Below are 25,368 nucleotides of genomic sequence, written 5' to 3'. Positions count from 1 at the left end.
TGGGCTGTAGCCCACGAAAACTTATGCTCAAATAAATTTGTTAGTCTCTAAGGTGCCATAAGTACTCCTGTTCTTTTTGCGGATATACAATAACACGGCTGCTACTCTGAAACCTAAAACTTTAAAGATGCTGGTCTTAAGAAGAAGGGGGCACCCAGGGCATGTTAGTGAGATCTTACAGACAAGCAAGGAGAAACAGAGACAGGCAGGACAAACTGTTTATTCCAACCCAGAGATGGAGGTAACTGCACTAGATGGAACATACCAAAGTTTACAAGGAAAGTTTAAGGGTTAGGTGACGGGAATAGGCGTACAGATACATTATTGGTTTTACCTTTTTGCGTTCTACATACCTTTAGGTAAAGGAATAAATAATGCCCTGTTTTGAAGAGCTGTTTGTGTCACTGCACATTTATACTGTCACAGGCTCATGAGGGGAAACTCGTATAGGTGCCAAACTCAGCTGGGCCTTTTGTGTTAACATGGCTGAAAAACAGAGGGACTGCAGCCTAGAGATTCAGCTTGAGTGGCTGGACCTGGGGTTCCACCCAGACTGATGTGCAGGAAGCCAGGCCTGTTACCCAACAGGGTGCACTTGAGAGAGACTAAAAGAACTCTGAAGTGCAGTTTATCTAACTATGACGTAGCCTGAATAAATAATCAAATTTCTAAAACTGGATTCTTTCTACAGCAGAAACTGGAAAAGGGTGGGTCTACTTTCATGTCTTATAGGAAGTAAAGGAGTCCCTGATCTACAGAAGTGGTTCTTAAAAAAAAATGCAGTGAGTCAGTTATTAAACTGGCACCAATGTCTATCTGAAACTATAATTGGAATTTTATTTCACCAACAACTGTGCTTAAGATATAAACCTGTAATTAGAGGCAGCATGAACTAGTGCAAAGGGCACTGGATTGGACTGTGGGTTCTGTCCCTGGCTTTGGCACTGTCCTCAGGCAATTAAATCTTTTGTGCACATTTCTTTTCCCACTCTGTCTTGTCTATTTAGATTGTGAACTCTTCAGGGCAGGGACTGCCTCTTCAGTGACAAATTACTGAGTTTGATGGAGGAATTATTGATTGAAATGTTATTGGCTGTTTTATGCAGGAGGTCAGATTCAATCATTATAATCCAGAGGTGGGCAAACTACAGCCCGCAGGCCACATCTGGCCCACAGGACCGTCCTGTCCGGCCCCTGAGCTCCTAGCCAGGAGGCTAGCCCCCAGCCCCTCCTCTCCTGTTCCCCCTCCCCCACAGTCTCAGCTCGCTCTGCCGCTGGCACAATGCTCTGGGCAGTGGAGCAGCGAGCTCCTGGGGCAGCGCAGCTGCACAGCCTGGCCTAACCAGGTGCTCTGTGCTGCATGGCTGCCTGACCTGGTGCAGCCGCGCCGCCAGCCACCAGTGCTCCAGGCAGTGCGGTAAGGGGGCAGGGAGCGGGGGGTTGGATAGAGGACAGGGCAGTTTGGGGGGATGGTCAGGCAGGGGTCCCCAGGGGAAGAGGGGCAGTCCAGAAGGAGAGGCGGGTTGGATGGGGCAGCGGGGGGCAGTTAGGGCACTTAGGGGTAGGGGGTCGGGGGCGGTCAGGGAGAAGGGGTGGTTGGATGGGGCAGGGGTCCCGGGGGAGAAGTGGGGGGTTGGATGGGGCGGCGGGGGGCACTTAGGGGTAGGGGGTCCGGGGGCGGTCAGAGAGAACAGGTGGTTGGATGGGGCAGGGATCCCGGGGGGGCAGTCAGGAAGGAGAGGGGGGTTGGATGGGGTGGGGGGCCTGGGAGGCCATCAGGAAATGGGGGGGTTGGATGGGGCAGGAGTCCCGGGGGGGCTGCCAGGAGGCTAGAAGTAGGGGGGGGATCGCATAGGGGTCGGGGGCCAGGCCATGCCTGGCTGTTTGGGGAGGTACGGCCTCCCCTAACCGGCCCTCCATACAATTTCAGAAACCCGATGTGGCCATCAGGCCAAAAAGTTTGCCCACCCCTGTTATAATCTATAATCTTTTGATTTTAAAATCTATGAAGATTTCCATCCACATTCACTGTCTAAGATTGATAAGAAGTAGAATACAACACACCACAGGACTAACCTTCCTTGTTTTAGGAAGGGAAGCTGCCATATGCACTGAAGAAAGTGAATAGAAAAAAAAAAAGATTGTTTTGACAACTTTGCCTTTGCCTAAACGGGGAGGAGCTGCAAAAAGAAAAACAAACAAACAATCTTCAAACTTAGACATCATGGTATAATTGTCACAGACATCATCAGCTATGAAGAGTAAATCTCTATAGTACATAATGGAATAATTGCAGACAAGACCCAATATACAAAAAAAGCTTCTCTTATGGTTTCACTTTTCTCTCAAGAAAATTCAAAGGCACAAGAAACTACCATACAGACACAAAATTATAAATATACTCTAATTGGAATATACTTTACAAAAATAAAAGGTAACACACAAGTGTAAACAAAAGTATATAAAAAAAACACTACTTTGCACAAGATGCTTTCAACAGATACATAGTATTTGTGCTATAAAAGTTAATACAGGTATGTCTCATCTTACGCGGAGGTTCCGTTCCGCGGTTAACGCATAAAGCGAAAACCGCATATAGCCAAAATTCCATTGAATTCAATGGCGGGCGAAATCGCCCGCACTACAGGTATACTATTAAAATTGTTATTTTTCTCTTTTTGTTTTGTTTTGGCCGACCGCATAAAGTTGAAATCGCGCATGTTAAATGCGTGTAAGATGAGACAGACCTGTATTCAGTTTACTTTAGAACAGGTAGTAAATGAGAATGCTAGGAAAATAAATTGCTTTTTTAAAACGTGAGATGAAGTTTACATAGAAAAAGATTGTACCTGCTGATCTCCAAGGAAATGACTTCTCAGTAGAGCTAAAGAAAAAGGGGAAAAAAAGTTATATTTATTTCCCTTATCACTAAAGTTAAAAAGGGAGCTATTTTGGATTTATAAACTAAACATTTTTTCTTAATATGAAACTATCCAAAAACCAGCAAAGACTAAAAAAAACCCAGATGTTTCTCAAGTAAATGTTACTAATGTCGTGCTTTCTATTCTGCACAATTTAACATTCAGAATCATTGTGAGTTATACTCTATTGTATTAATCATAGGAAATGCCTCTAAGTATTTCACAACACAAAGTGGCATTTAAACCTATCTGCAATAGGATTGATAAGTGCATGACTTATATACACTGCATACCTGAGGTGTGACATCATCAATATAATGCTGTAAAACATTTTGCAAGATTCTGTACGAAGGACACTATATTGAAATAAATTACAACTAACAAAGGCTGATGAAAAATTTTAGCGGATGTATTCTATGCAACTTATTTTCCAAAGCAGTTTTTTGATGTCTAGCACATTATGACTGATGAAAAGTAAAACACTAGTTATATAACTGAATATGCATATTTTTGAAGGTTAAGACAGACAAAACAATTTTAGATGCTCAAGGATCTACACGACCTGTGCAATAAAGTCTCACCAGATAAGTATGTTATCAGTATAGCTCTACAACTGTACATTCCTTCACATTATGAATTTATTTATGACCATTTAAACTCTTCTCCGCTCCACATTAACATTTTCAGATTTTAATATATATTTGAATACTACCGCATTTGCAGTTGGATGAGAAATTCAAATTAGCATATCTGTGTATTTCATTAGAAGAATTTATGCAAAATAAAAATATTTCCACACACTGGGTACAATTGACAATCTTTTAAAAACAGTCAATGCAAAATGATAGATTTAGTAGAGTATTGCAAAATATTCCAAAATACCCTTATGCTTAAAGACAAAAAGGACTCTCTCCCTAACATCAGTTTTCCACAATATTCTAGAAAAACAGGAAAATGGAAAGCTGGTCAGAATATTTATGTTACATCATGCTACTTTCTAAATTGGCTCTCTTTTTTCCTTTACAACTCATCACCTCTGCCACATTACGCAACAAAATCTCAGCAACTCAGTTTGAATTGAGAAAGCTAGCTGGTTATCATCTTTCACAGTAAGCGTGTATACAGGACTTTTCTTGGTCCTCTTGTGAAGAAATACTGCCATTCATGCTCAACTGTGCCAACTTGTGTTCTGTGACACAAATGGGAACTATAATTAGAACCATGTTTAACCAAAACCAGGATTCAAATCCAGGTCTCAAGAAGAAGAAAAGCTACTCTATCTATAGCTAATATCTCCTTTTTTTACTGCTAGCCCCTCAATCTACAGTACGTAATTTCTTGTACTTCTTGGGGGGTAGCTAAGCCAATGTTGTGTTAACCCTTACTTTTAGTATTTTACAAAATGCCAAAAAATTGCATTAGACTGAAATTTAGCATGTAAGATTACAGCTAAGGAGTGATCTGTGAAGGAAGATTGCCAGATATTCTTTTCAGTCATTTGATGGTACAATAATAGAAGTTTAGGTTAAAATGTTTATTCAAGCTGCTCACTTGCTTTACATCTTTATTTACGCTATGCCATATTTTCTATAAAGGCTGTGAAGAAAGAAGTGGTCCAACATAGCCTGCTGAAAGTCTGGGTATCTGAGCTCTTGTAGACATTTCATGTTGCCTGAAAGGCACCATTATGCCAGAATTAAATTGGGATCAAGAGGTTGGGTATACCTGAATTTAGATATGACAATCAGTCACCTTACACCACCACTGCTGCATGAGCTTAACTGTCAGAAAGGGTGAATGTACTGCTATTTTCACAAACACTCCTTCCCCTGCTTGCAATTCTCATCTCTACCCGAATTCCAACTCATTTGTCTAAACCCCCATTACTCTCATGAAAAGTACTCTGCTATCTCACTTCAAAAATAATTACCCTGAATAGTTTTTCCACAGACAAGGAACTGAGTCCTTTCACTTTAAATAAAAATTAAGGATATTTTAATTTTGAATATGAACATATAGTTATGCACAAGTTCAGAGTGTTTTTCAGGTAGACTTTGTGCCTAGACACATAGATGTACAAGTCATCCAAGTAAACTGTAGTCAACCCTGCTGGCTTTTAGCCTGCAAACTAAACTTTACAGCTGTATTTGAGTGCAAACAGTAAAAATGATTTTCATAAGAACAAACATGAAAATCCATATTAAAGTTGTGATTGAGTTTAGTTTAATACACATGTGCAGAGTTAACAGGTTTGTGTTATCCAGGATTGAATGCTGAAATCTAATCTTTCTACATGCATTTTCTCTTTACTGTACACACTCACTTGGATTTATTGAGTTCTGTATCATTCATTGTCCTCAGCCTACACTCCAACACTTGCCTTCATCAAAACTCTAAGAAATATAAAGAAGTTATTCAGAATGACAGACATTGTAGCTATCAGTGTCATAATCTTAATATCTCCCTAAACATCAGAATACATCCCACCTGTCAGGATCTCTAATTTTCCTACTGGAGATTAAAGCAACTTCAGCCCTATTTATTGGGATGGCGCTGATCATGTTGTGATGATGGGTGAGAGTGAAAAAAGCTTAATACAGAAAGCTGGGTCTTTGTATACACAAGTTCGTGACAATGATTCCCCCTGCTCCCCCTGATGAGTACCTGGATAGCTGGGCTCTCTGCATTTCCAGGATTTGTGAGAGTCTAAGGGCTTGTCTGCACATAAAACACTGCAGTGGCGCTGCTGAACCACTACAGGACTTCAGTGAAGACACTACCTCTGCTGATGGGGGGCATTTGCACATTGGCGTAGATACTCTATCTCCCTGAGAGGCAGTAGCTGTGTCAGTGGGAGAAGTCTTAAAAAGAATCCTTAAAAAGAGGTTTTATACTTAAACATAATCTGTTGTTTATGGAGCAATATGAAAAAACAGAGGTATCACACACTGGTCATTCGTCACACATTTTGATGGCTTGTCTCATATTGCCAAACGTTAAGGTAGAAAGGTATGATTGCTGGTGATGATACATGAGCCAGGAAGAAACATGTTACTTACGCTACAGTAACTGTGGTTCTTCGAGATGCTGTAGTCAGTGTGGATCTCACTAGAGATATACGTACACCTCATAAGTCTAAGGGTAGGTCTACACTTACCCGGTAGTTCGGCGGCGAGCGATCGAACTTCTGGGTTCGACTTATCGCGTCTTGTCTGGACGCGATAAGTCAAACCCGGAAGTGCTCGCCGTCGACTGCAGTACTCCAGCTAGACGAGAGGAGTACCGCGGAGTCGACGGGGGAGCCTGCCTGCCGCGTGTGGACCGAGGTAAGTTCGAACTAAGGTACTTCGAACTTCAGCTACGTTATTCACGTAGCTGAAGTTGCGTACCTTAGTTCGAATTAGGGGGTTAGTGTAGACCTGGCCTAAGTCACTTTCTTTTTTGGCTAGCAGTGTCCACTGTGCTTCCACAGGAGGAAATAAAGGGCAGGGAAGCCATAACCCTCCCTCAATTCCCTCACAGTTCAACGCCTGTGTTGCTGAGGACTCAGAAAAGTGGAGATGGAGGGCAGGCCATGGGATCCACACTGACTAAACATCTTGAAGAACCACAATTATTGTAGGGTAAGTAACCATTCATTCTTCAATTATGTGTCAGTGTAGATTCTGCTATACGGCAAACAGTACCCCACCCTCACCCCAATGGTGGGAGTAAGAATTCTCAGCTGTATCAGTCAGAGACTGAAGCCCTGCTCTTCCATATTTGGCATCTGTCCTGGCAGCCATGTCAAGGGCATAGTTCTTAATGGTCAATGGGTTGCTCCACATGTTTGTTTCACAGACCTCAGGGCGTGGCACATATCTGAAACAGGTTAAAGATGTCGCCGTGCTAGAGTGAGCCTTGCTGTTCACAAAGAGAGACACTTGAACCAACTGACTGCAGACGGAAATATACCATGATCCACTTCAAGAGTCTTTAAGAGAAGATAGCGTGGCCTTTTGAAGTGGCAGACAAAGCTACAGAAAGGCAGGATGAGAGTCTGAAAGTTTTGATCCTGTTGAGATAGTGGAGCAGAGTCCTAGAAACATCCAGGGCATGAAGGTTCTTTTCTCCGGGTGAAGAGTGAAGCTTTGGTAAGAATACTTGTTAGGTGGAATTCGGAGACTGTTTAAGAGATGAACATTGGGTGTGGTTTCATCACACTGTGTTCCTATGGAAGAACATGTATGGTGGGTTGGCCATCAGGGCCTAGAGCTTACTGACTCTCCATGCTGACATGATGGCCATAAGAAAGACCATGATGGTGAGGTGGTATACGTATTCTGAAAATGATTTGAAAGGAGGCTCCATAAGCTATAGGAGGACAGTGTTTAGGTCCCATGTGGAAGTCAGGGCTCTCACTGGAAGTGTCAGGAACTGTGATGGAGATGGTCATAGTGGTCAGAGCTGCAGCAGTCATGCCTAGTGGTCAGTGCTGGATTCAGGAGTCCCGGTGGGGTTGGAGTGAGGCTGGAGCAGGACTAGGAGCAGGGCAGCAGCAAGAGACGAGCTGGAGCAGGACTAGGAGCAGGGCTGGAGGAAGAGCAAGACTGGAGCAGCCTAAGGCTTAAGGAGTCCATTGCCACCATCAGGCAGGAGTGAGTTCCAAGTCCCAGAGAGACACTGAGCAGACTGAGCTGCTGCTCCTCCTGTGAGGCTTATATACCTGATCTGGGAATTGCAAGACCAGTTCTTGGCTTGTGGATTGGCTGGAGCCTAGCACAGGAGTGACTTATCACCTTCATAGATTCATAGATTCATAGATTATAGGACTGGAAGGGACCTCGAGAGGTCATCGAGTCCAGTCCCCTGCCCTCATGGCAGGACCAAATACTGTCTAGACCATCCCTGATAGACATTTATCTAACCTACTCTTAAATATCTCCAGAGACGGAGATTCCACAACCTCCCTAGGCAATTTGTTCCAGTGTTTAACCACCCTGACAGTTAGGAACTTTTTCCTAATGTCCAACCTAGACCTCCCTTGCTGCAGTTTAAACCCATTGTTTCTGGTTCTATCCTTAGAGGCTAAGGTGAACAAGTTCTCTCCCTCCTCCTTATGACACCCTTTTAGATACCTGAAAACTGCTATCATGTCCCCTCTCAGTCTTCTCTTTTCCAAACTAAACAAACCCAATTCTTTCAGCCTTCCTTCATAGGTCATGTTCTCAAGACCTTTAATCATTCTTGTTGCTCTTCTTTGGACCCTTTCCAATTTCTCCACATCTTTTTTAAAATGCGGCGCCCAGAACTGGACACAATACTCCAGCTGAGGCCTAACCAGAGCAGAGTAGAGCGGAAGAATGACTTCTCGTGTCTTGCTCACAACACACCTGTTAATACATCCCAGAATCATGTTTGCTTTTTTTGCAACAGCATCACACTGTTGACTCATATTTAGCTTGTGGTCCACTATAACCCCTAGATCCCTTTCTGCCGTACTCCTTCCTAGACAGTCTTTTCCCATTTTGTATGTGTGAAATTGATTTTTCCTTCCTGCAGGAGAGCAGGTAAAGAGATGGTTTTTGATGCACTTGCAAATATAGGGTCTGAGACTTTTTTATTCCTTGGTTAGGCTTTTATCATTGGGGCATGTCTTTGCTATGTCAGATACTCAATATTCACATAGACTTGGGTTTGTTGCTTATACAGGGTTACTGTCAGAATTTGTTATGTGACTTAAGAATGATTATATCACTTCATCTGTCCTTTAATTTTCATGTTAAACATCTACGACAAGAATACATTTTCAATAATATAGTGCAGGGGTCGGCAACCTATGGCATGCGTGCCAAAGTTGGCAAGCGAGCCGATTTTTGATGGCATGCAGTGGCAGGCTGAGCCGCTCAGCCCACTGCCGCTCTGGGGTTTCCGCTGCTGGCTCCTGCCAGTGGGGTCCTGCCGTCGGTCCCACTCAGTGCCCGCTGCTGGCCTGGGTGAAGGAACCCCAAGCTGGCAGCGGGCTGAGATCCTGGTTGCTCTGGGGTTCCGGCTGCTGGCCCCTTGCCAGCCGGGGTCCAGGACTCCGGCCCTGCTCAGCCCTACCAGCCGCCAGCTCCACTCACCCTCAGCAGCCGATCTGGGGTTCCAGCTGCTGACCTCCTGCCAGCCGGTTAACAACTGATCACTCAGAAGCCTGTGTGCAGCTTAAAGTATCCAGATATGTGCCAGACATTGGAAAACTCAGCAAGGAAAAGCAAGGGCAAGGATCACACTAAACTGATAAGATCTGCATTTTAATTTAATTTTAAATAAAGCTTATGAAACATTTTGAAAACCTTGTTTACTTTACATATAACAGTAGTTTGGTTATATAATATATAAACTTATAGAGAGACCTTCTAAAAAATGTTTAAATGTATTACTGGCACACGAAGCCTTAAATTAGAGTGTATAAATGAAGACTCGGCACACCACTTCTGAAAGGTTGCCGACCCCTGATATAGTACTTTTTATGCTTTCAAATTCTTGCTGTAGAGCATCTCCCAATAAAATGGCATATATTCAGCTCTAGATACCTATAATATACATCAAAATGTACCACTGAAAAACATGAAAAGTACAATATAATGGGGTCTTACATTTCTTCTATTTTTTATTAAAACAGATTACCCATGTTTTTCACTTCAATAATTTTCAACTGATCTTCAATGCCCTTTTTATTCTTCAGTTTTTTGGACAGTACAAGTAAACACATGGTTACGGTGTTAGTAGAGTGCCTAGGATTATGGGGCTGGGAACTGCTACGGCATGATAAATGTTAAATAAGTAAGTAAATAAATAAATAAATAAATAAACAAACTATTTCAGAAATCAGCATTTTAAGTATTTCCAAAGATGAATTAAGAGTCCTTAAATGGCACTTTAGGAAAGCCTTATCTCACCACAATTATCATGGAATCCATTGTCCTTTTTATACGGGAGTATGTTACATATGTATGTCTGATACATATAAAGAGAAAAACAGTCCTACAATATATTCTTGGTGTGATTGCTGTGGGGATTGAATCTAGGACCTCAGGATCTGAAGGTATGAGCATTTATTGGTGGAACCAAAGGACCAGATCCATTGAATCTGGATGCAACAGTTTTACCAGTGATGTTGCATCTTTGCTTAGCCTAAATTTGCAAAATAATAGCCATGGGGAGCAATTAATTATACATTACAAGCATGCCTACAGATCACTGGCTGGAGAGAGACATAACATTTTCCCATACGAGAAATCCATTTGCATCCTGAAATTCTTTCTGAACATTTAATAAAAAAAAAGGCAAACTATTTCAGTAGTGTTTTTCATAAGTGCCTAATTTAGAAAACAGAAAATTGCTGTTTCTCTCCATCAATCTTCTCATTTTCCATTTGGCATTAACATATTAATGTTAGGAACTTGCGTGTCTTTGTTTAGCTAACTTATTTATTTACTGCTGTAGGTCCTGTCCTCCATCTGACTCCCCTCCACTCTGTTACAATCCTAAATTACAAAAAGTGAGGGTAAGGCATTGTGGAGCAGAAATTGTATATTGCTGCTTGTTTCTGTTAAGTCCTTAGTCTCCTTTTAGGTACTATAAAAATAATAATTTGCTTATGCAGCAGCATTGATAAAGTGAGCACAACTGGAAAGGAGTGATGGTTTATTGAGTAATGCAGCTTTGCAGTAAAGCACGACTTATTTTTGTGTCTATATAAACAGTTGCTATTTGGTTTTGCTTTTAATATTTAAGAAAAGAAGAATTATATTTCAAACATATTTGGAATCCAAAAGACATATTCCCCTGTAAACAGACCTAAAATACAGATTTGGAAGCTACCATAAATGATGTGACCTTAACTTAACTTGTAGCATTTGATTCCTGATTTAAAACACTGCTCTACAGCCAAAATTCTTCTGAAATAAATGTAATCAAACTTTACTAATTCTGGGTCACTGAGAACGAAAATGATGCTTAAAATTGTTGATTGGCTCTAGTTTTCAAAATATGCTATTGGGTCAGTATATACGACCCTTGACTTGGGAATGGCAGAGGATAAGTGAGTTATAAAGGGAAGGGATCTTAATTTAAACCAGAAATGACTAAAATACATCTTTGACTGGATCTATGAATAAATCTATGACTGGGTTTGGACAGTACTTGCTTTTTAGGCAAAACAATGAATGATGCAATCTGAAGCTGGTATTGCGTCATACATGATATGAATTGCATCATGTTATTCCTAGAAGTCATGGATGATGCAATCATAATGAAGCTTACATCACAGCTGAACAAATTGCCCTATATCAGCTCTAGAAATCATACAGTGTCGTGCTCTCTTATTTGTCAGTGTTTGATTTTGCAAAGGGACACATTTCTGTTTAGCCAAAATGAGCAGAGATGCCTCGTACTTGTGTGAACAGTGCAGATAACTTCTGCTACGTTTGTGGTGAAGTGACTTTTGCATCACAAAAGCGCAGTATAACCACTATGGTTAAGAAAGCCTATCACCTTTATTTTGGCTGCAAAATTGGAGATCAGGACAAGAGGTGGGCCCCACACATATGCTGCAACACTTGTGCAACAAATCTTCGCCAGCGATTGAACAGAAAAAGGAAATCTGTGTCTTTTACAGTGCCAAAGATTTGGAGAAAGCCAACAGATCATACCAGCAATTGTTACTTCTGCATGGTGCCTCCAGTTGGGAAACGTGTGTCAAAGAAGAAAAAGTGGACTGTGCATTATCCAAACATTCCATCAGCTATACGCCCAGTACCCCACGGAGAAGGATTGCCGGTTCCTGATGCACCAGAATCATTCTCACTTGAGTCAGACGAGGAAGAGGAAGAGGATGAAACTTCTGGTCCTGAACCATCAATGTCACAGGACCCACATTTTCTCCCATCCTCCTCCTCTGAGCCACACCTCAGAACACAAGGTGAACTGAATGACCTTGTCAGGGATTTGGAACTACCCAAGAGTAAGGCAGAGCTGTTGGGCTCCAGACTACAGCAGTGGAATCTCCTGGCAGGTGATGTTAGGGTTTCCATGTTCCGTGACCGTCAAAAGGCTCTTGTCCCATTCTTCTTCATGGAAGGTGATCTTGTAGCCTGCAACAACATCGATGGTGTGATGGCAGCCCTCAACATCGTTCACGATCCAGGTGAGTGGAGACCATTCATTAATTCATCGAAGACGAGTCTTAAAGCTGTTTTACTGCATAATGGCAATGTTTTGCCATCAATTCCAGTTGGTCATGCAGTCCATATGAAGGAGACTTATGACAACATGAAACAACTTTTGAGGTGCATAAACTATGACCAACATCAGTGGCAGCTTTGTGGTGATTTGAAGGTTGTTGCTCTCTTGCTTGGTCTGCAGACTGGATACACAAAGTACTGCTGTTTTCTCTGCGAATGGGATAGTCGTGCAAGAGATTCCCACTACATCAAGAAAGATTGGCCACTCCGACAGTCATTGGAGCCTGGGAGGAAAAGTGTTCAGCATCCCCCACTTGTTGAATCAAGGAAGATTTTGTTACCACCCTTACACATCAAGCTGGGTCTGATGAAGAACTTTGTCAAGGCGATTGACAAAACACAAGCAACTTTCAAGTACCTCCATGGAAAATTTCCAAGGCTAAGTGAAGCTAAGATAAAGGAAGGTGTCTTTGTTGGGCCACAGATTCATGAACTTCTTCGAGATGATGCATTTGACCATGCACTGCGTGGCAAGGAAAAAACGGCATGGAAAGCCTTCCAGTTAGTAGCAATAAATTTTCTCGGAAACAACAAGGCAGACAACTACAGGTTGTTGATGGAAAACCTCTTCAAGGCCTACAAAAGTCTTGGTTGCAACATGTCACTAAAGATACATTTTTTGCACTCTCATCTAGATTTTTTTCCACCGAACTGCGGAGCGGTGAGCGACGAGCACGGCGATTGATTTCACCAGGACATAGCAACAATGGAGAAACGCTATCAGGGCAAATGGAGACCATCAATGCTTGCAGACTATTGCTAGACACTGACAAGAGATGCTCCATTTAATGAATACAAGAGACAAGCCAAGAAGCGCCGAGTAGACACTGAATAGGACTAAACTATGTACATAATAGTTTTTTGCCTTTTGTTTCATAATAAATTTTATTTAGATAACCTTTTTGCTGATTTTTAAAGTGTTACATGAACAGGACAGGTGAAATATTATCATGTAAAGCAACCATAAACACATGAAAAGACCTAGGTGTATAATTTATGATTAAAACTCTACTATCTACACAATATACATAGACATAAAATGTAAAAACTTAAATATCTTAGAAACAGTAGCCAATCAGTTGTTTTAATTGTCATATTTGAATTCAGCACATCAAAATACATAATAAATAGCACATTTTATCTCTGAAACAGACGACTTCTCAAAAATTGTAGACCAGTGAAATTTGCCTGGTTCTTGTCCATAGTAAGGCCCCATTTACACAGCTCTACCAGTGTAGAGGGGCCTGAAAGAATGTGTAAATGTAATACAAACCAGATCAAGTAGTTTATTTGTTTTAAATACAAAAGAATTTGTGAAGATCTACATTATATGCTGTAATAACACTGAGCACCCTGTGTTTTACAAACTAGACATATTTTCCATGCAGATAGAGCACATACATTTTAATGTGTTTTTTATTTTAGTTTTTCATGGAAATCCTATAATTTGTAACGTATTCCATAAATATATAATTTTAAACAAGCACCATTAGAGAAAGTTAGGATTACTTATGACTACAGTGTTCAGAACTCATCTTTTGAACGCTGTATTCAAAAAATCACCTATATCTATATGAGAATGCCCAGTAAATATGTAGAATAGATAGGTTTTTTTTAAAAAAAATCAAGATAATATCCTCTGCCAAAACATGTTAAACAAAATGACAAATTACACATTTCCAATAAATTCAAAATTTAAGAGTCTAAATTACATTATGGGATGCCAAATTTTATTTTTTGGAAGCCCTGAACTTCATGGCAACAGGTTAACAGTGAGGTGCTCCCAGAATCTGCATTAGGACCAGTGTTTTAAATATTTTTATTAATGATCTGGGAAAGAGGTGAACATGAGGTGACAAAAACTGCAGATGAGATAATGTAGATTAAGAACTTCTGAGGGACCTAAGAAAGCTAGATGAGTGGGCAGCATAATGGTAGATGAAATTCAGTGCCAACAATCACAGGGTAATGCACAATGGAAGGAATAATATGAACTACTCATACAATGGACTAGATTCTAAATTTACAGTAACCACTCAGAAAACAGACCATGAGCATCATCCTGCATTGGTTATTATGATTCACTATTTGTATTCCCAACAGTGTTTGAAGACCTCAACCAAAGTCCAGGTTCTGCTGTGTTAAGCACCGTACAAACATATAAGAGACAGGTCAAAGAAAAATTCTGCTCAATTTGTAGATTTTATATACATACAAGGTTGTAGAAAGAATGGAATGGAACAAGAAAAAGAACACTGAAGATTTTACAATGCCGTTACATAAACCAATGGTACACACTCTCCCATAGAATATGGATTCAATATTGGTCATCCTATTTATTAAAAATGTATCTGAAGTGGAAGGGGTCTAGAGATGGGAGACAAAAATAAGAGACTGCCACATGAAAAGACATTGAAAGAGTAAGAACTGTTTGTCTTAGCAATGCAATATAGAAAAGTGACAAAGGAACACAAAGCAATTAATGGTATAGGAAAAGGTAAATTGGATGCTATCTATTCTTAACACAAGAAGAGGATATTCAATGAAATTGAAAATCAAAAGAAACTTTACACCATACATAGTTAATTTGTGAACTCACGGTCATAAGATATTACTGAATCCTACAGCTTAGTAGGATTTCAATAATTATTTGGAAAATTGGATCATTCATAGTTACATTAGATACATTAACAAATTTAAATAAGGGATTATAAACCTGTAAATGTATCAACCTCTAAATAATGGAGATTCAAGCAAGTCACTCCGTAATTGTCCACTACAGGGTTTCTGGCACGTTCCTCTGAAATATCTTGTTCTGGTGAATGTGAGAGAATACTGGACTAGATGAACACTTGTTGGACTCAATATGGGAAGTCCTATATTGCTACCAACTTCCGATAACCTGAACAAATCTGATTCCTCCTAAGCTTTTTAGATAATTGTGAATATAATAAAATAATAAATAAAATTCTTGCACCATGTACAAAAATGTCAACCACTACATCTGAAGTTAAAATGTGTCATTCCATGCTGAACTAAAGAAAATGAAATTTACTGTGTACTCAGTTCTCCAACATAGTGAGTCGTCAAGTCCAGCTCTTTTATTTACACACTCTAATCACAGCGAGTGCTGTAACCAGTTATTTATTATTAAATTTTAGTATAAAAATCAGGTTAAAAAAATCTAATGATTGTGGTGATTTATGTGCATTTTTTGCAGAAAGCCACTGATCATCATAAAATTAATGTACATGGTTTATAATTAGTTTGGTGGTATGACATAATACATTGCAGTAATATAAAAGCCATTTCAAATCAGACTTTTCTAAAGTCTGAACTATTAAATACCATACTATATACATTATTGTTCCACGTGTACTTGACTAAGGAACTTTTACTCCTGGGGAAATTCTGTGCCACTGCACATGCGCAATATTTATGTCCCCTGCAGATTTCTTTGCTTCCCCACAGAAAAATGACTTTCTGATGGGGAAGCAAAGGGAAGCCACAAGAGCAGTATGTTTTGGGTGCCCAGGGCAGCCAGCAGAGAGGTAAATCACTGTGGGGCAGGGGGTGGGACTGGGGAACACCTGGCTGGTGGCTCCTACCCTGTGCCGGATTCAGCTGTTAGTCCCGGCTGGACTGGAGAGGATGGGACTTCCTCTTCTCCTACATGGCATCTGGGGCCGGGTCAGACCCACCCCCAGATTTTTCCCCTGACTGTAGGAAGCTCTGCAAACTCTCCTCCCCCTTTCCTGCACCCATTGCTCCTCAGCTGCAGGGGGAGGGATCACTGCACAGGGAGCTGCTCCCTCATCTGCCCAACCTCCGTGCATCCAGACCCCCTTATACCCAGACTCTCCTGATGAGCCACCCACACCTTGATACCCACCCTACCGAGCTCCAACCAGCTGCATCTGGATCCCCATCCCACTGAGCCATACTCCCCCAGCATCTGGACCCCCCCACTGCTGAGCTCTATCACTCCCACACCCAGACTCCCCTGCTGAGCCCCAACCACCTTCACCTGGACCTCCGTTCAGAGTCCCATTACCGTTGCACCCAGAACCCTCCAACAAGCCTTCATGCATCCAGATCCCCCCCACACCCAGATTGCCCCACACAGAACCCTCTCAACCCACACCTGGATCTCCCCACATTGAGCCCCTCCACACTTGGACACTGCCTTGATGAGCCTGTCTGCCCACACCTGGTGCCCCTGGCACAGAGGGGCAGGGCCCTGGAGTGTTTCTGGGGCAGGCCTGGTCCTTGTTCTGTGTTAGGGTTGGGTGCAGCCTCAGCATTGAGTCCGTGTCCCAGGAGGGAGCTGCACAGTGATCTCCCACCTCTATGCAGCCAGTGGCCTGTGCTCTCCAATGCCATGTTGGAGCCTCCAAATTTATGTGAGAAATAAAATTTGCAGAATTTTGAAGAATTTTAAATTATTGTGCGCAGAATTTTTAATTTTTTGGCACAGAATGCCCTCAGGAGTAAACTTCAACCTGAATTAACACAGAAATTAAATAATAATTATACTTTTAGATAGCTAGAAACATTAAGGAAATCAGAGCACCTGATATGCACAAACGCCTCTTTCAGACAGACATCTTACTGCATGCAGTGGAATGTCCTATACCAGCTAGGATGACACAATCAGGTGAAGTCAGGAATGCCTTGCATGCTACTGCTTCTCAGATGGACCACTATTCCCTTGACTTTGCCTTGTAGTCTGCTTGCTCTCACCTATATATCTCAACACTTTGACACTCTTAGAGAAATGGTGCCATTAACACACACAAAGATATTTTATAAATGAAGAGTATCTTTCTTTTATAGGAAAATGTTTAATACTCGATGGTGTATAATATTTTACTGAATTCATCTGGAATGTTTTTTTTTAAACAATAAATCTGCACATTATATTTTATTTATATTGTGGAAAAGGAAATGATATATTACACACAGCAGAGAAAACAAGCCATTCTAATAGTTATGAAAACCATTCATTTTAAAATCAAAAGTCTTCATATAGCTACTGTATTAGATTGTTAGAGTTAGCTTGAATGCTTCAGTTTAATAGGAATGCTGGCTGAATTTCCATCAGCATAAATGCCCTACAGGACTTTTAGATACACATTTTTAATTCCAGCTGGTGGGGACCATTATCATTTGGATTTTTACGTCCCAAAGGAAATTGACTTGTGTCAGAAATTGTTTGCAATCAGAATGGCAATGAGAAGTAATTAAAAATGGTTGCTTGAAGAACTGTGCTTCAGTGAACTGCTCCAAATAAAACTACTTCTGGAGGTCTTTATCTCTACCATTCACTGCCTGCAAAGTTGATTTGTTGACAATTTAGTATACTGTCAAAGTGCAGCCAAAGTTTTGTTTTCTTTTTGTTAAAAGGTTAAATGACACCTTGTGTTGTCACAAGTAATAAATGTGCATTCAGTACTTTACAGTTAAATACAAAAATATTTAAGTGGTGTAATAAAGTTAAGAGTTCTACTTCCCAACAGTACAAAATTTTCATCTGCTACATGGAGACAGTAACTAGTGAGGGGAGGGAGATGAGCTGGCTACATGATGCAACAGGTTAATGCAACTAACCTTCCACATGGCAGGATAGGCAGCCTGTTTAATAAAAGTTTAATGATCTCTTCCGAGTATGTATAGACTTCTGTCTGCATCACAGAATTATCACACAATCTGATAAAGCTGACAGACTCTGCTCAGGAGAAGCCCAGGGCTGAATTTTCAGTAGTAATGCTGGTTAGAAGTGAGGTGCATTGATAGATGTATGATTATGGAAAGCTGACTATCCTACCTGCTGCTGCATTGAAACAGTCTTTAAAGAACAAACAGGTACACTGAAAAACTTATTACTATTCTTCCCAATCTATCATTTACAACATATTTCAATATTTTGTATTACTGATTTACAGCATCAAAAACAATCTTGCTGTACCATTTTTGTCTCTAAGGCTCTCTCTTCACACCAGAGCCTAAGCCAGCAAAGCTCTGTAGGCACAGCCTCGTACAGATGTAAGCTGACAGGAGATCCTGTGTCAGTACAGTAATACCACTCCCCCAACCAACATTAGCTAAGCAGACAGAAGCACTCTTCTGCTGGCATGGATGGATTTGTACGGGGTGGGGAGAGGCTGTGTTCCCTCTAATTTTTCCCACACATGTGCAGAATGAACATTGTTATGTGCACCAATATGAAGTGCACATAACATATTGGTGCACATAACAAAATTCATGGAGTGTGGGAGGGGGCTCAAGGTTGGGGCAGAGGGTTGGGGTGCAGGGGTGTGAGGGCTGGGACTAGGGGTGTGGGCTCTGGGCTGGGGACTGGGGCTGGGGGTTTGGGATGCAGGAGGGTGCTCCAGGGCTACAGCGGGGAGAGAGGACTCCCTCCAGCTCTCTCCCCCCGCAGCAGCACCTGGGCTGGGAGGGGGAAGGTGCCTCTCCCCACCGGGGCAGCTCCATGACTGGGGCTGCAGGATAGGCCCCCTTCCCCCGGCCCCAGCAGGTCCGAGCTGGGGCTGGGTGCCTGGGTCCAGGCCAGACCAGGCCGCCCCAGCCGCACCTGGGTCTGGTCTGGGCCACACTGCCCCGGCTGTGGCTGGGTCTGAGCCGGGCTGAGCCACCCCAGCTGTGGCTGGGTTCTGGTGCCCCGGTGCGGCAGGTTTGGGCCACAGCAGAGTTGGGGCCGGGCCGCCCTGGCCGCAGTAGGTTTGGGTTCCCTGAGTGCCTGTGCGGCGCTAAATAGGCTGCTGCATGGCTGTGCAGCTTACAGGGAACTTAAGGAAGGTGGGAGATGGTGTGGTTTCAGGCACACACGATTTTTTCCCTACATTCCTAGCCAACACAACAACTATGTCAGCATAACTTCGTAGTGTGGGCAAGGAATAAATATTCTTGTGATTTCAGAGGGTGTCAATGAAAACCTGAAGACACTAACAGATTATCTATGTATAAATAAAACTATTGCAGAGGAAACTTTTTGACATACAAGTGACTTAATACTAATAGATTGTGGCTCTGAGATGCAGCTGAAATAGGGCTGCTCCTCTCTGTCACCGGCACATCACTGTGACTCAGGCCTGGTCTACACCACAAAGTTAGGTTGCATTGACCTAGTTGTGCATGTATCTACACTTAAATTTGTCTCCCATGATGTAAGCGCCCTGTTACGACAATGCACCATCACCGCCGCAAGTGGCACTGAGCCATGGTCAATGTACTGAGGTCGACGCAGCACAAGAACGGACACTATGTTACTTATGTTTACTCTAACAGTCCTCCAACAGCTGTCACACAATACCAGACACTGAATACGCTGGTCACCCTTGTGAAATCAACTGCCCAGGGGTCACAATGACTAGAAGACCGCCCTCACCTTTAAAGCCCTTAGAATTTTTGAAATGCCTTTTCCTGATTGTCCAACATGGTGAGCACATCTAGCAGCTCTCATTGTTGTGTGCAGCTGCCCATGTGGGCTCCAGGCTCCAGATGCTCTCTGGCTTGGAGTACATAGGAGATATTAGATCTCCTGGGCCTGTGGGGAGAAGAGAGACTGTGCAGGCACAGCTATGGACCAGTAGAAACATGGACATCTATGAGCAGATTGTATGGGGGATGCAGGTGAAGAGGTACGAAAGGGATCAGCAACAAGTCTGCATAAAAGTGAAGGAACTGCATCAGGCATATCAAAAGGCCAGAGGGGCCAACAGGCAATCCGGTACCAAGGTATAGACCTGCCACTTTTACAAAGAGTTCCATGCCCTAGGTGGCAGAGACCCCACTACCACCCTGCAGATTACCAAGGATACCTCCGAGGAGCCTGAGTCACAGGCCACTGGCATGAACAGCGAGGATGAGGAGGTAGGAGAAAGAGGAGGAGGATGGGGGGATGTGACCAGGGAGACCAGCTATCATGCAGTACCTGTTTGGAATTCCAGTACAGTCCAGCCAGTCCCAGCTGTCGAGCACAGGTGAAATGAAGGGAAGGATCCTCAGATAAGCGTGTAATTCTATTTCCTATTGCATGATGTACTGATGGTGCCAACTTTAACAGAATACACCTAGTTACTTTTCATTAATTTACTTGTACTAGGAGAGGTAGCGGTACAGAGAGAAGTAGCATTGTTATGTTTTTCATTCCTGGGGGGAGCTGGGGAGGGAGGAACAGAGCAGTTTGTTTACGTACACAAGGATGTCCCTTGAATCCTCCTAAGACATCTCGATAAAACTGTCACAGAGATACTCTGCAATCCTCTCCAGATGATTTCTTTCTAGGGAGGGCAGTCTTACTTCTTTCTTCATATGACACTTTCCCCACCTCAGTTGGGGATAACTATGGCAGGTACCATTGTACTATGCAGGCTAGCAGCATATGGGCCCAGAGGACTTCGGGAAGCCAGCAGCACCTGTGCTCTCTGTACCTTTGTTACCCTCAGGAGTGAGATATTAGCTAAAATCATCACCGCCTGTGGCAAATGGCGCTTGTATTCAGTACTATTGCCCTAGATTCATAATTTCATGCAACTGAGCAATTCGCTCCTCATTTCCCTCATCCCCGGTGGGTCATACTCACCATGGCTGGTGCTGTGAATGGTGCCGTGCACAAGCACTCTGAAGCAGAAGTATCAATAAACATGTCTTGTTTAAAAGTTATGGGGAGCAAAGGAAGTGAGTTCTGAATCTTTACTTTTACTTTCCATTGTGACTATACTGACAGTGGTACCTCTGTGTATTTTATCTACAGCTGCTGCTGTTGCAGCCTTGAGGGGTTCCCCCTCTGTACTTGTGGAATCCCTGAGCCAGATAAGGAGGAGAAAGGAGAGGACTCGGGAGGACATGTTCAATGGAATCTTGCAAGCCAGTGCTGCATCAGACTATGAGAAAAGGACCTGAAGGGTGAACATTGCAGACAACCTGGAGAAGGAAAGAGTGGATTGGAGAAAAGCCCAGGTATCACAGCAGGAAAAGGGAGAGGGAGATGCACTAGGACATAATGGGTCTTCTCCAGCAGGAAACACAGATGCTACCAACTCTTGGGGACTTACAGGTTCAACAATCACAAGCTTGCCCCACTTTGCAGTTCATGAAAACTCCATTACAGCACCTCCTTATGCCCCCCACTTCAATATTCCATGTGGTATCAGTCGCTGCATCCCTACCCCTACCACTCCGCCCGGGGTATGTCAAGAAGAACCAGAGCTTCACATACACTGACCTGAGAGAGCCAGGGTTGCTGTTTGTGTAGGTAAAATGGACATCAGTGTTCTTTCCACTTGTTAAGTTCTGTTCCATAAATTTATTAATGTATTTGCATTTAGTTTGCACATAATTTTCTTTGCACTGATTTTGTTGCTGAATAAAATTCTATTTGGAAAATAATTCATCTTTATTAGTTCACAACATACGTTGCAAAGTGTCTAGCAGTTGTGAAAGCACCTACTTACTTGTTACTGTACAAAGTGACACAACCCATAGGATCAGTGATAAACAGTGTAATAATCATAAATGTACAGCAAACACTACAAAATTAATAGATGCATTGACAGTGTTCTATTCATAAATGTACACCAAGCCCAGCACAATTCCTGACAGACCCCCAAAACAGCAGGGCCAGGTAGAGCCCAGTACACTGCAATGCATTACAGTGGCTCACTATTAAAAGTGTTCTTTCAAAGCTTCTCTAAGCAATATAGCTCTGTGTTGAGTTCTTCTGATAGAGCTTGTGTCTGGCTGATTAAACTCCGCAGACATTCGCTCTACCTCCACACAGGCAGCAGATTTTCCCTCTTTGCTTCACAGATATTATGAAGTACACAGCAGGGAGCTATAACCATTGGGATTTTTTCCCCACTCAGATCCAATCTTGTGAGTAAACAATGCCAGCAGCCGTTCAATCTACTAAAAGCACATTCAACTGTCATTCTGCACCTGCTGAACCGGTAGTTGAATCTTTAGTTGAATCTTTCCTTCGTGTGAGGCAAACCCACAACCAAACTAGGGCTGCTCCCTCAGCTGCCCCTCCTCCAGTCAACCTGGAGTAGGTGGACAGGGCCTGCTCTGCCTCCACAATCAGGTCCACATCTCCCGCTTCCAGGCCTTGCAGAGATTCCTTTGTGGGGCGGGTAGTCTGGCATGGAGCGTGTTATTGCCTACCTTCTTCAGCTGCCTCCAAGGGCACCGATATGACCACCAGCTCTTCTACCTCCATCTGAGGGGTCTCTCATGAGACCTCTCTAAGCTGCTGGTCTTCTACCAGGACCTCCTCAGAACCTGGAAGCTAGTCTTGGTGACAAGGTCAGTGGCGACCGCTGAGAGGGAGAATCTCCTCACAGAGCCCCTGCTACACAACCCCCATTTTGGTGTGCAGGTGGTGGAGTCCCCCTTGGTGCACCAGAGGTTGGTCCTGGCTGGTGCCACCAGGATCAGAGGCCTTCTGCACTATGACTGGAGGGAATGGGTAGACCCCCTGGTGCTCGGTCAGCCCATGAGGCTCTCCACTCCTTGTGTCCACCAGGTATACTCCAGAAGGTGAGGGCAGCCTTACTGCTTGCCTCTTGGGGCCTTATTTGAGCAGGTCCTGTAGAAAGGTACTCCTTAGCCTCCCTCCAGACCTTGCCATTGGATCCCTACCTCGCAAGCCCCACCCTGGCCACCCACTCCGCAACACCTGAGCTGGCTGCATGATCTGCAGCCAGTCTGTCTCTGAACCGCGCCTAGGAAACAACTGTAGGCATTCCTGCTCCATATTCATCATTTCCTCATCCTCCTGTCCCGCCTCAATACCAAGTGGTAGACCTCCTATCAACTATGGAGGGTGAGGAGCCCCAGTGGGCCAGTCAGTACTCTACCCTCGGCCCGCTGGGAATATTAGTTGGCAGTTCCTTCATGGAGCCATGAGCATAGGCATGTATTTGGTGCAATTCATCCTCCTCCACACGCTTGCCCTTTTTGTGACGTGAGGAGACCCTGGCACACATTTATATTGAGTGTGCAAGGTTGCAGCCCCTTTTCTGGCTCCTCCAGAACCTTCTTCTCAGGTTCTGGCTGCACTTCTCCCCACACCCCCTATATTTGCACACCCCATCCATTGGCCCACGAAGTCGTGAGATCTACTTGTCAACCTTCTCCTGGCATTGGCCAAGGCGGCTGTCCATCATACGAGAAGGAGGACTGTTGGATGGGGATGTGCTCTGAGACTGTGGGGCCTATTTCCGCTCCTCCCTGAAGTCATGTATCAGGGCAGAGTTCCTCTGGGCTGCATCTACTGGCTCCCTGAATGGCTTTGAGGAGCAGCAAGGTGCTGTCCGGGGTTCTCTGCTAGGAGTCCCCCCTCTGGCTCCCTGCTTTTGACACTGTGACCTTCACTTCTGTCCCTGCTTTTTCATTTGTTGCCCCCTGAATTTACTTGAGTCCTGGGTTCAATAGTTCCTCCCCTTAGCCTGGAGGAGGAGCCTTTAGATGTAGGTGGACACAACATCAATAGGTGCCCTTCCAACAGAGCTGCAGTGAGTCATCACTCAGGCATGCGGCAATAACTCAGCTGCACTGACTTACCCTTCCACACAGAGTCTCCACTCATCTGGCAGCATCCTATCCCTGAGCAGAGCCTGGGTCAGATGACCCACAGGCTCAGGTATTTCCCCAACCCCACTAAAACTGCAAATCAGTCTGTTCAACAGCACTACACAGCCAGAAACCCTCCTACTGCTTCTCAGTGTAACACTCTCTCTAGACTCCTAGCCTTGCCTAAGCCCCGTTCCAGCCTTGCCTAAGCCCTGTTCCAGCCTTGTCCTAAGCCCCGTTCCAGCCTTGTCCGGGCCCTACTCTGACCTCCAGACCTGTTACTGACCTGCTCCAGCCTTGCTTCTACCACCTGACCTCCTAGCTTTGACTTTTGGCCTGTATCAGGACTCTGGCTATAGTACTTGGCTGGCCCATGGACTCTCATCTGGGTTCTGACTTTGGCCAGCCCCCAGAGTTTAGTTCCAGCCTCAGGCCAACCCTCACCTCAATCCCAACTCTACATACAGCTTTAATCTCAGCTCCAACCACTAGGCGTGACTTTCAGGAGACAGCACCTGGCACTTGGGGCTTATGAGGTGGCTAAGGTACAGTTTAACGAGCCAAGGGAACAAGGGGTGGGCTCGGTCCCCCAGGATTACTAATGGTATTTCAACATTGCCAATGGCAATCTTCTGGTCGGTGAAGAACGTTCCTGCTTGTAGCTTTCTGAAGAGTCCTGCATTCTTAAAGATGCAAGTGTCATGCACTTTCAAAGCATCACTAGAGATCCACCAACGCTAGCATAACAATAGAAAAGTAGCCCTGTGTTGATGCACTCTGTGGCAAGGTGGTCTGGTGCCACAATAGGGATATGCATGCTATTTATTGCTTTCACACAGTTGTGGAAACCTATTGCTGCAAATCCATCCACTATGTCCTCCACATTGTCAAGAGTCACAGTCCCATCTACCAGGAGATAACTAATGGGCCTGCACACTTGCATGACAACAGATCAACTTGCATACACAGTGGATTTTCCAACTTCAAAATTATATCCCACTGACTGCTAGCAATCCAGAGTTACAAGTTTCCACAGTGCAATGGCCACTTGCTTCTCCACTGTCAGTGTAACTTTTATTTGGGTGTCCCTATGCTGGAGGATTGGGGCAAGCTCAGCACGCATACCCAGGAATGTGGCCTTGAGCATCTGAAAGTTCTGCAACCATTGCAAGTCATCCCAAGTCTGCATTACATGATTCCACTAGTCAGTGCTTGTTTCTTGGCCCCAGAAACAGCTGGCTTTTGCATCTACAGCTGTTCTGTGAATGCCAACAACCTTGAATTGGGTCTCACTAGGAATCTTCCCTCCAAGAAACAGTCATGCTCCCAACTGATTTTGTTCTTCTTATGGCTCTGCAAATAGCAGAGGATTGCGCACCCTGTGCTTTCAATTCTTAGGACAATAATGCAGGCTCCATGCATCTGTCAGAGATGGCGAATAGCAAGGAATGCCACACCAGTTCTTGGGTTTTTTAAAAAAGGCACAACAATTGTGGGATATAGATGACATTATGGGATGGAGACAGTTGCATGCTAGGAAGTTGACCCTTTCTCCCAGTCACCCCTACGTGACTTGTTTCTGC

The 25,368-nt window shown here is 43.6% G+C and overlaps 1 protein-coding gene across 10 annotated transcripts in view; it reads right to left on the bottom strand.

Moving 5' to 3' along the window:
- The window catches only part of PKP4 (plakophilin 4), a 213,563-nt gene that overhangs the window by 102,146 nt on the left and 86,049 nt on the right, over window positions 1–25,368 (bottom strand). For 8 of the 10 annotated variants that reach the window (XM_034786181.1, XM_034786179.1, XM_034786180.1 and 5 more), the window contains one exon: window positions 2,850–2,884. In XM_034786181.1, coding sequence (XP_034642072.1) covers window positions 2,850–2,884 — 35 coding nt within the window. Of the gene's footprint in view, window positions 1–2,076; window positions 2,092–2,849; window positions 2,885–5,244; window positions 5,315–25,368 lie in introns of those variants that run through there. The other 2 variants (XM_034786182.1, XM_034786185.1) reach the window with 2 other exon arrangements.

This window comes from Trachemys scripta, chromosome 11, assembly GCF_013100865.1.
Source record: "Trachemys scripta elegans isolate TJP31775 chromosome 11, CAS_Tse_1.0, whole genome shotgun sequence".
NCBI lineage: Eukaryota > Metazoa > Chordata > Testudines > Emydidae > Trachemys > Trachemys scripta.
The sequence above is the reverse complement of the archived record's forward strand: the minus strand, read 5'-3'. Positions and strand labels throughout refer to the sequence as shown.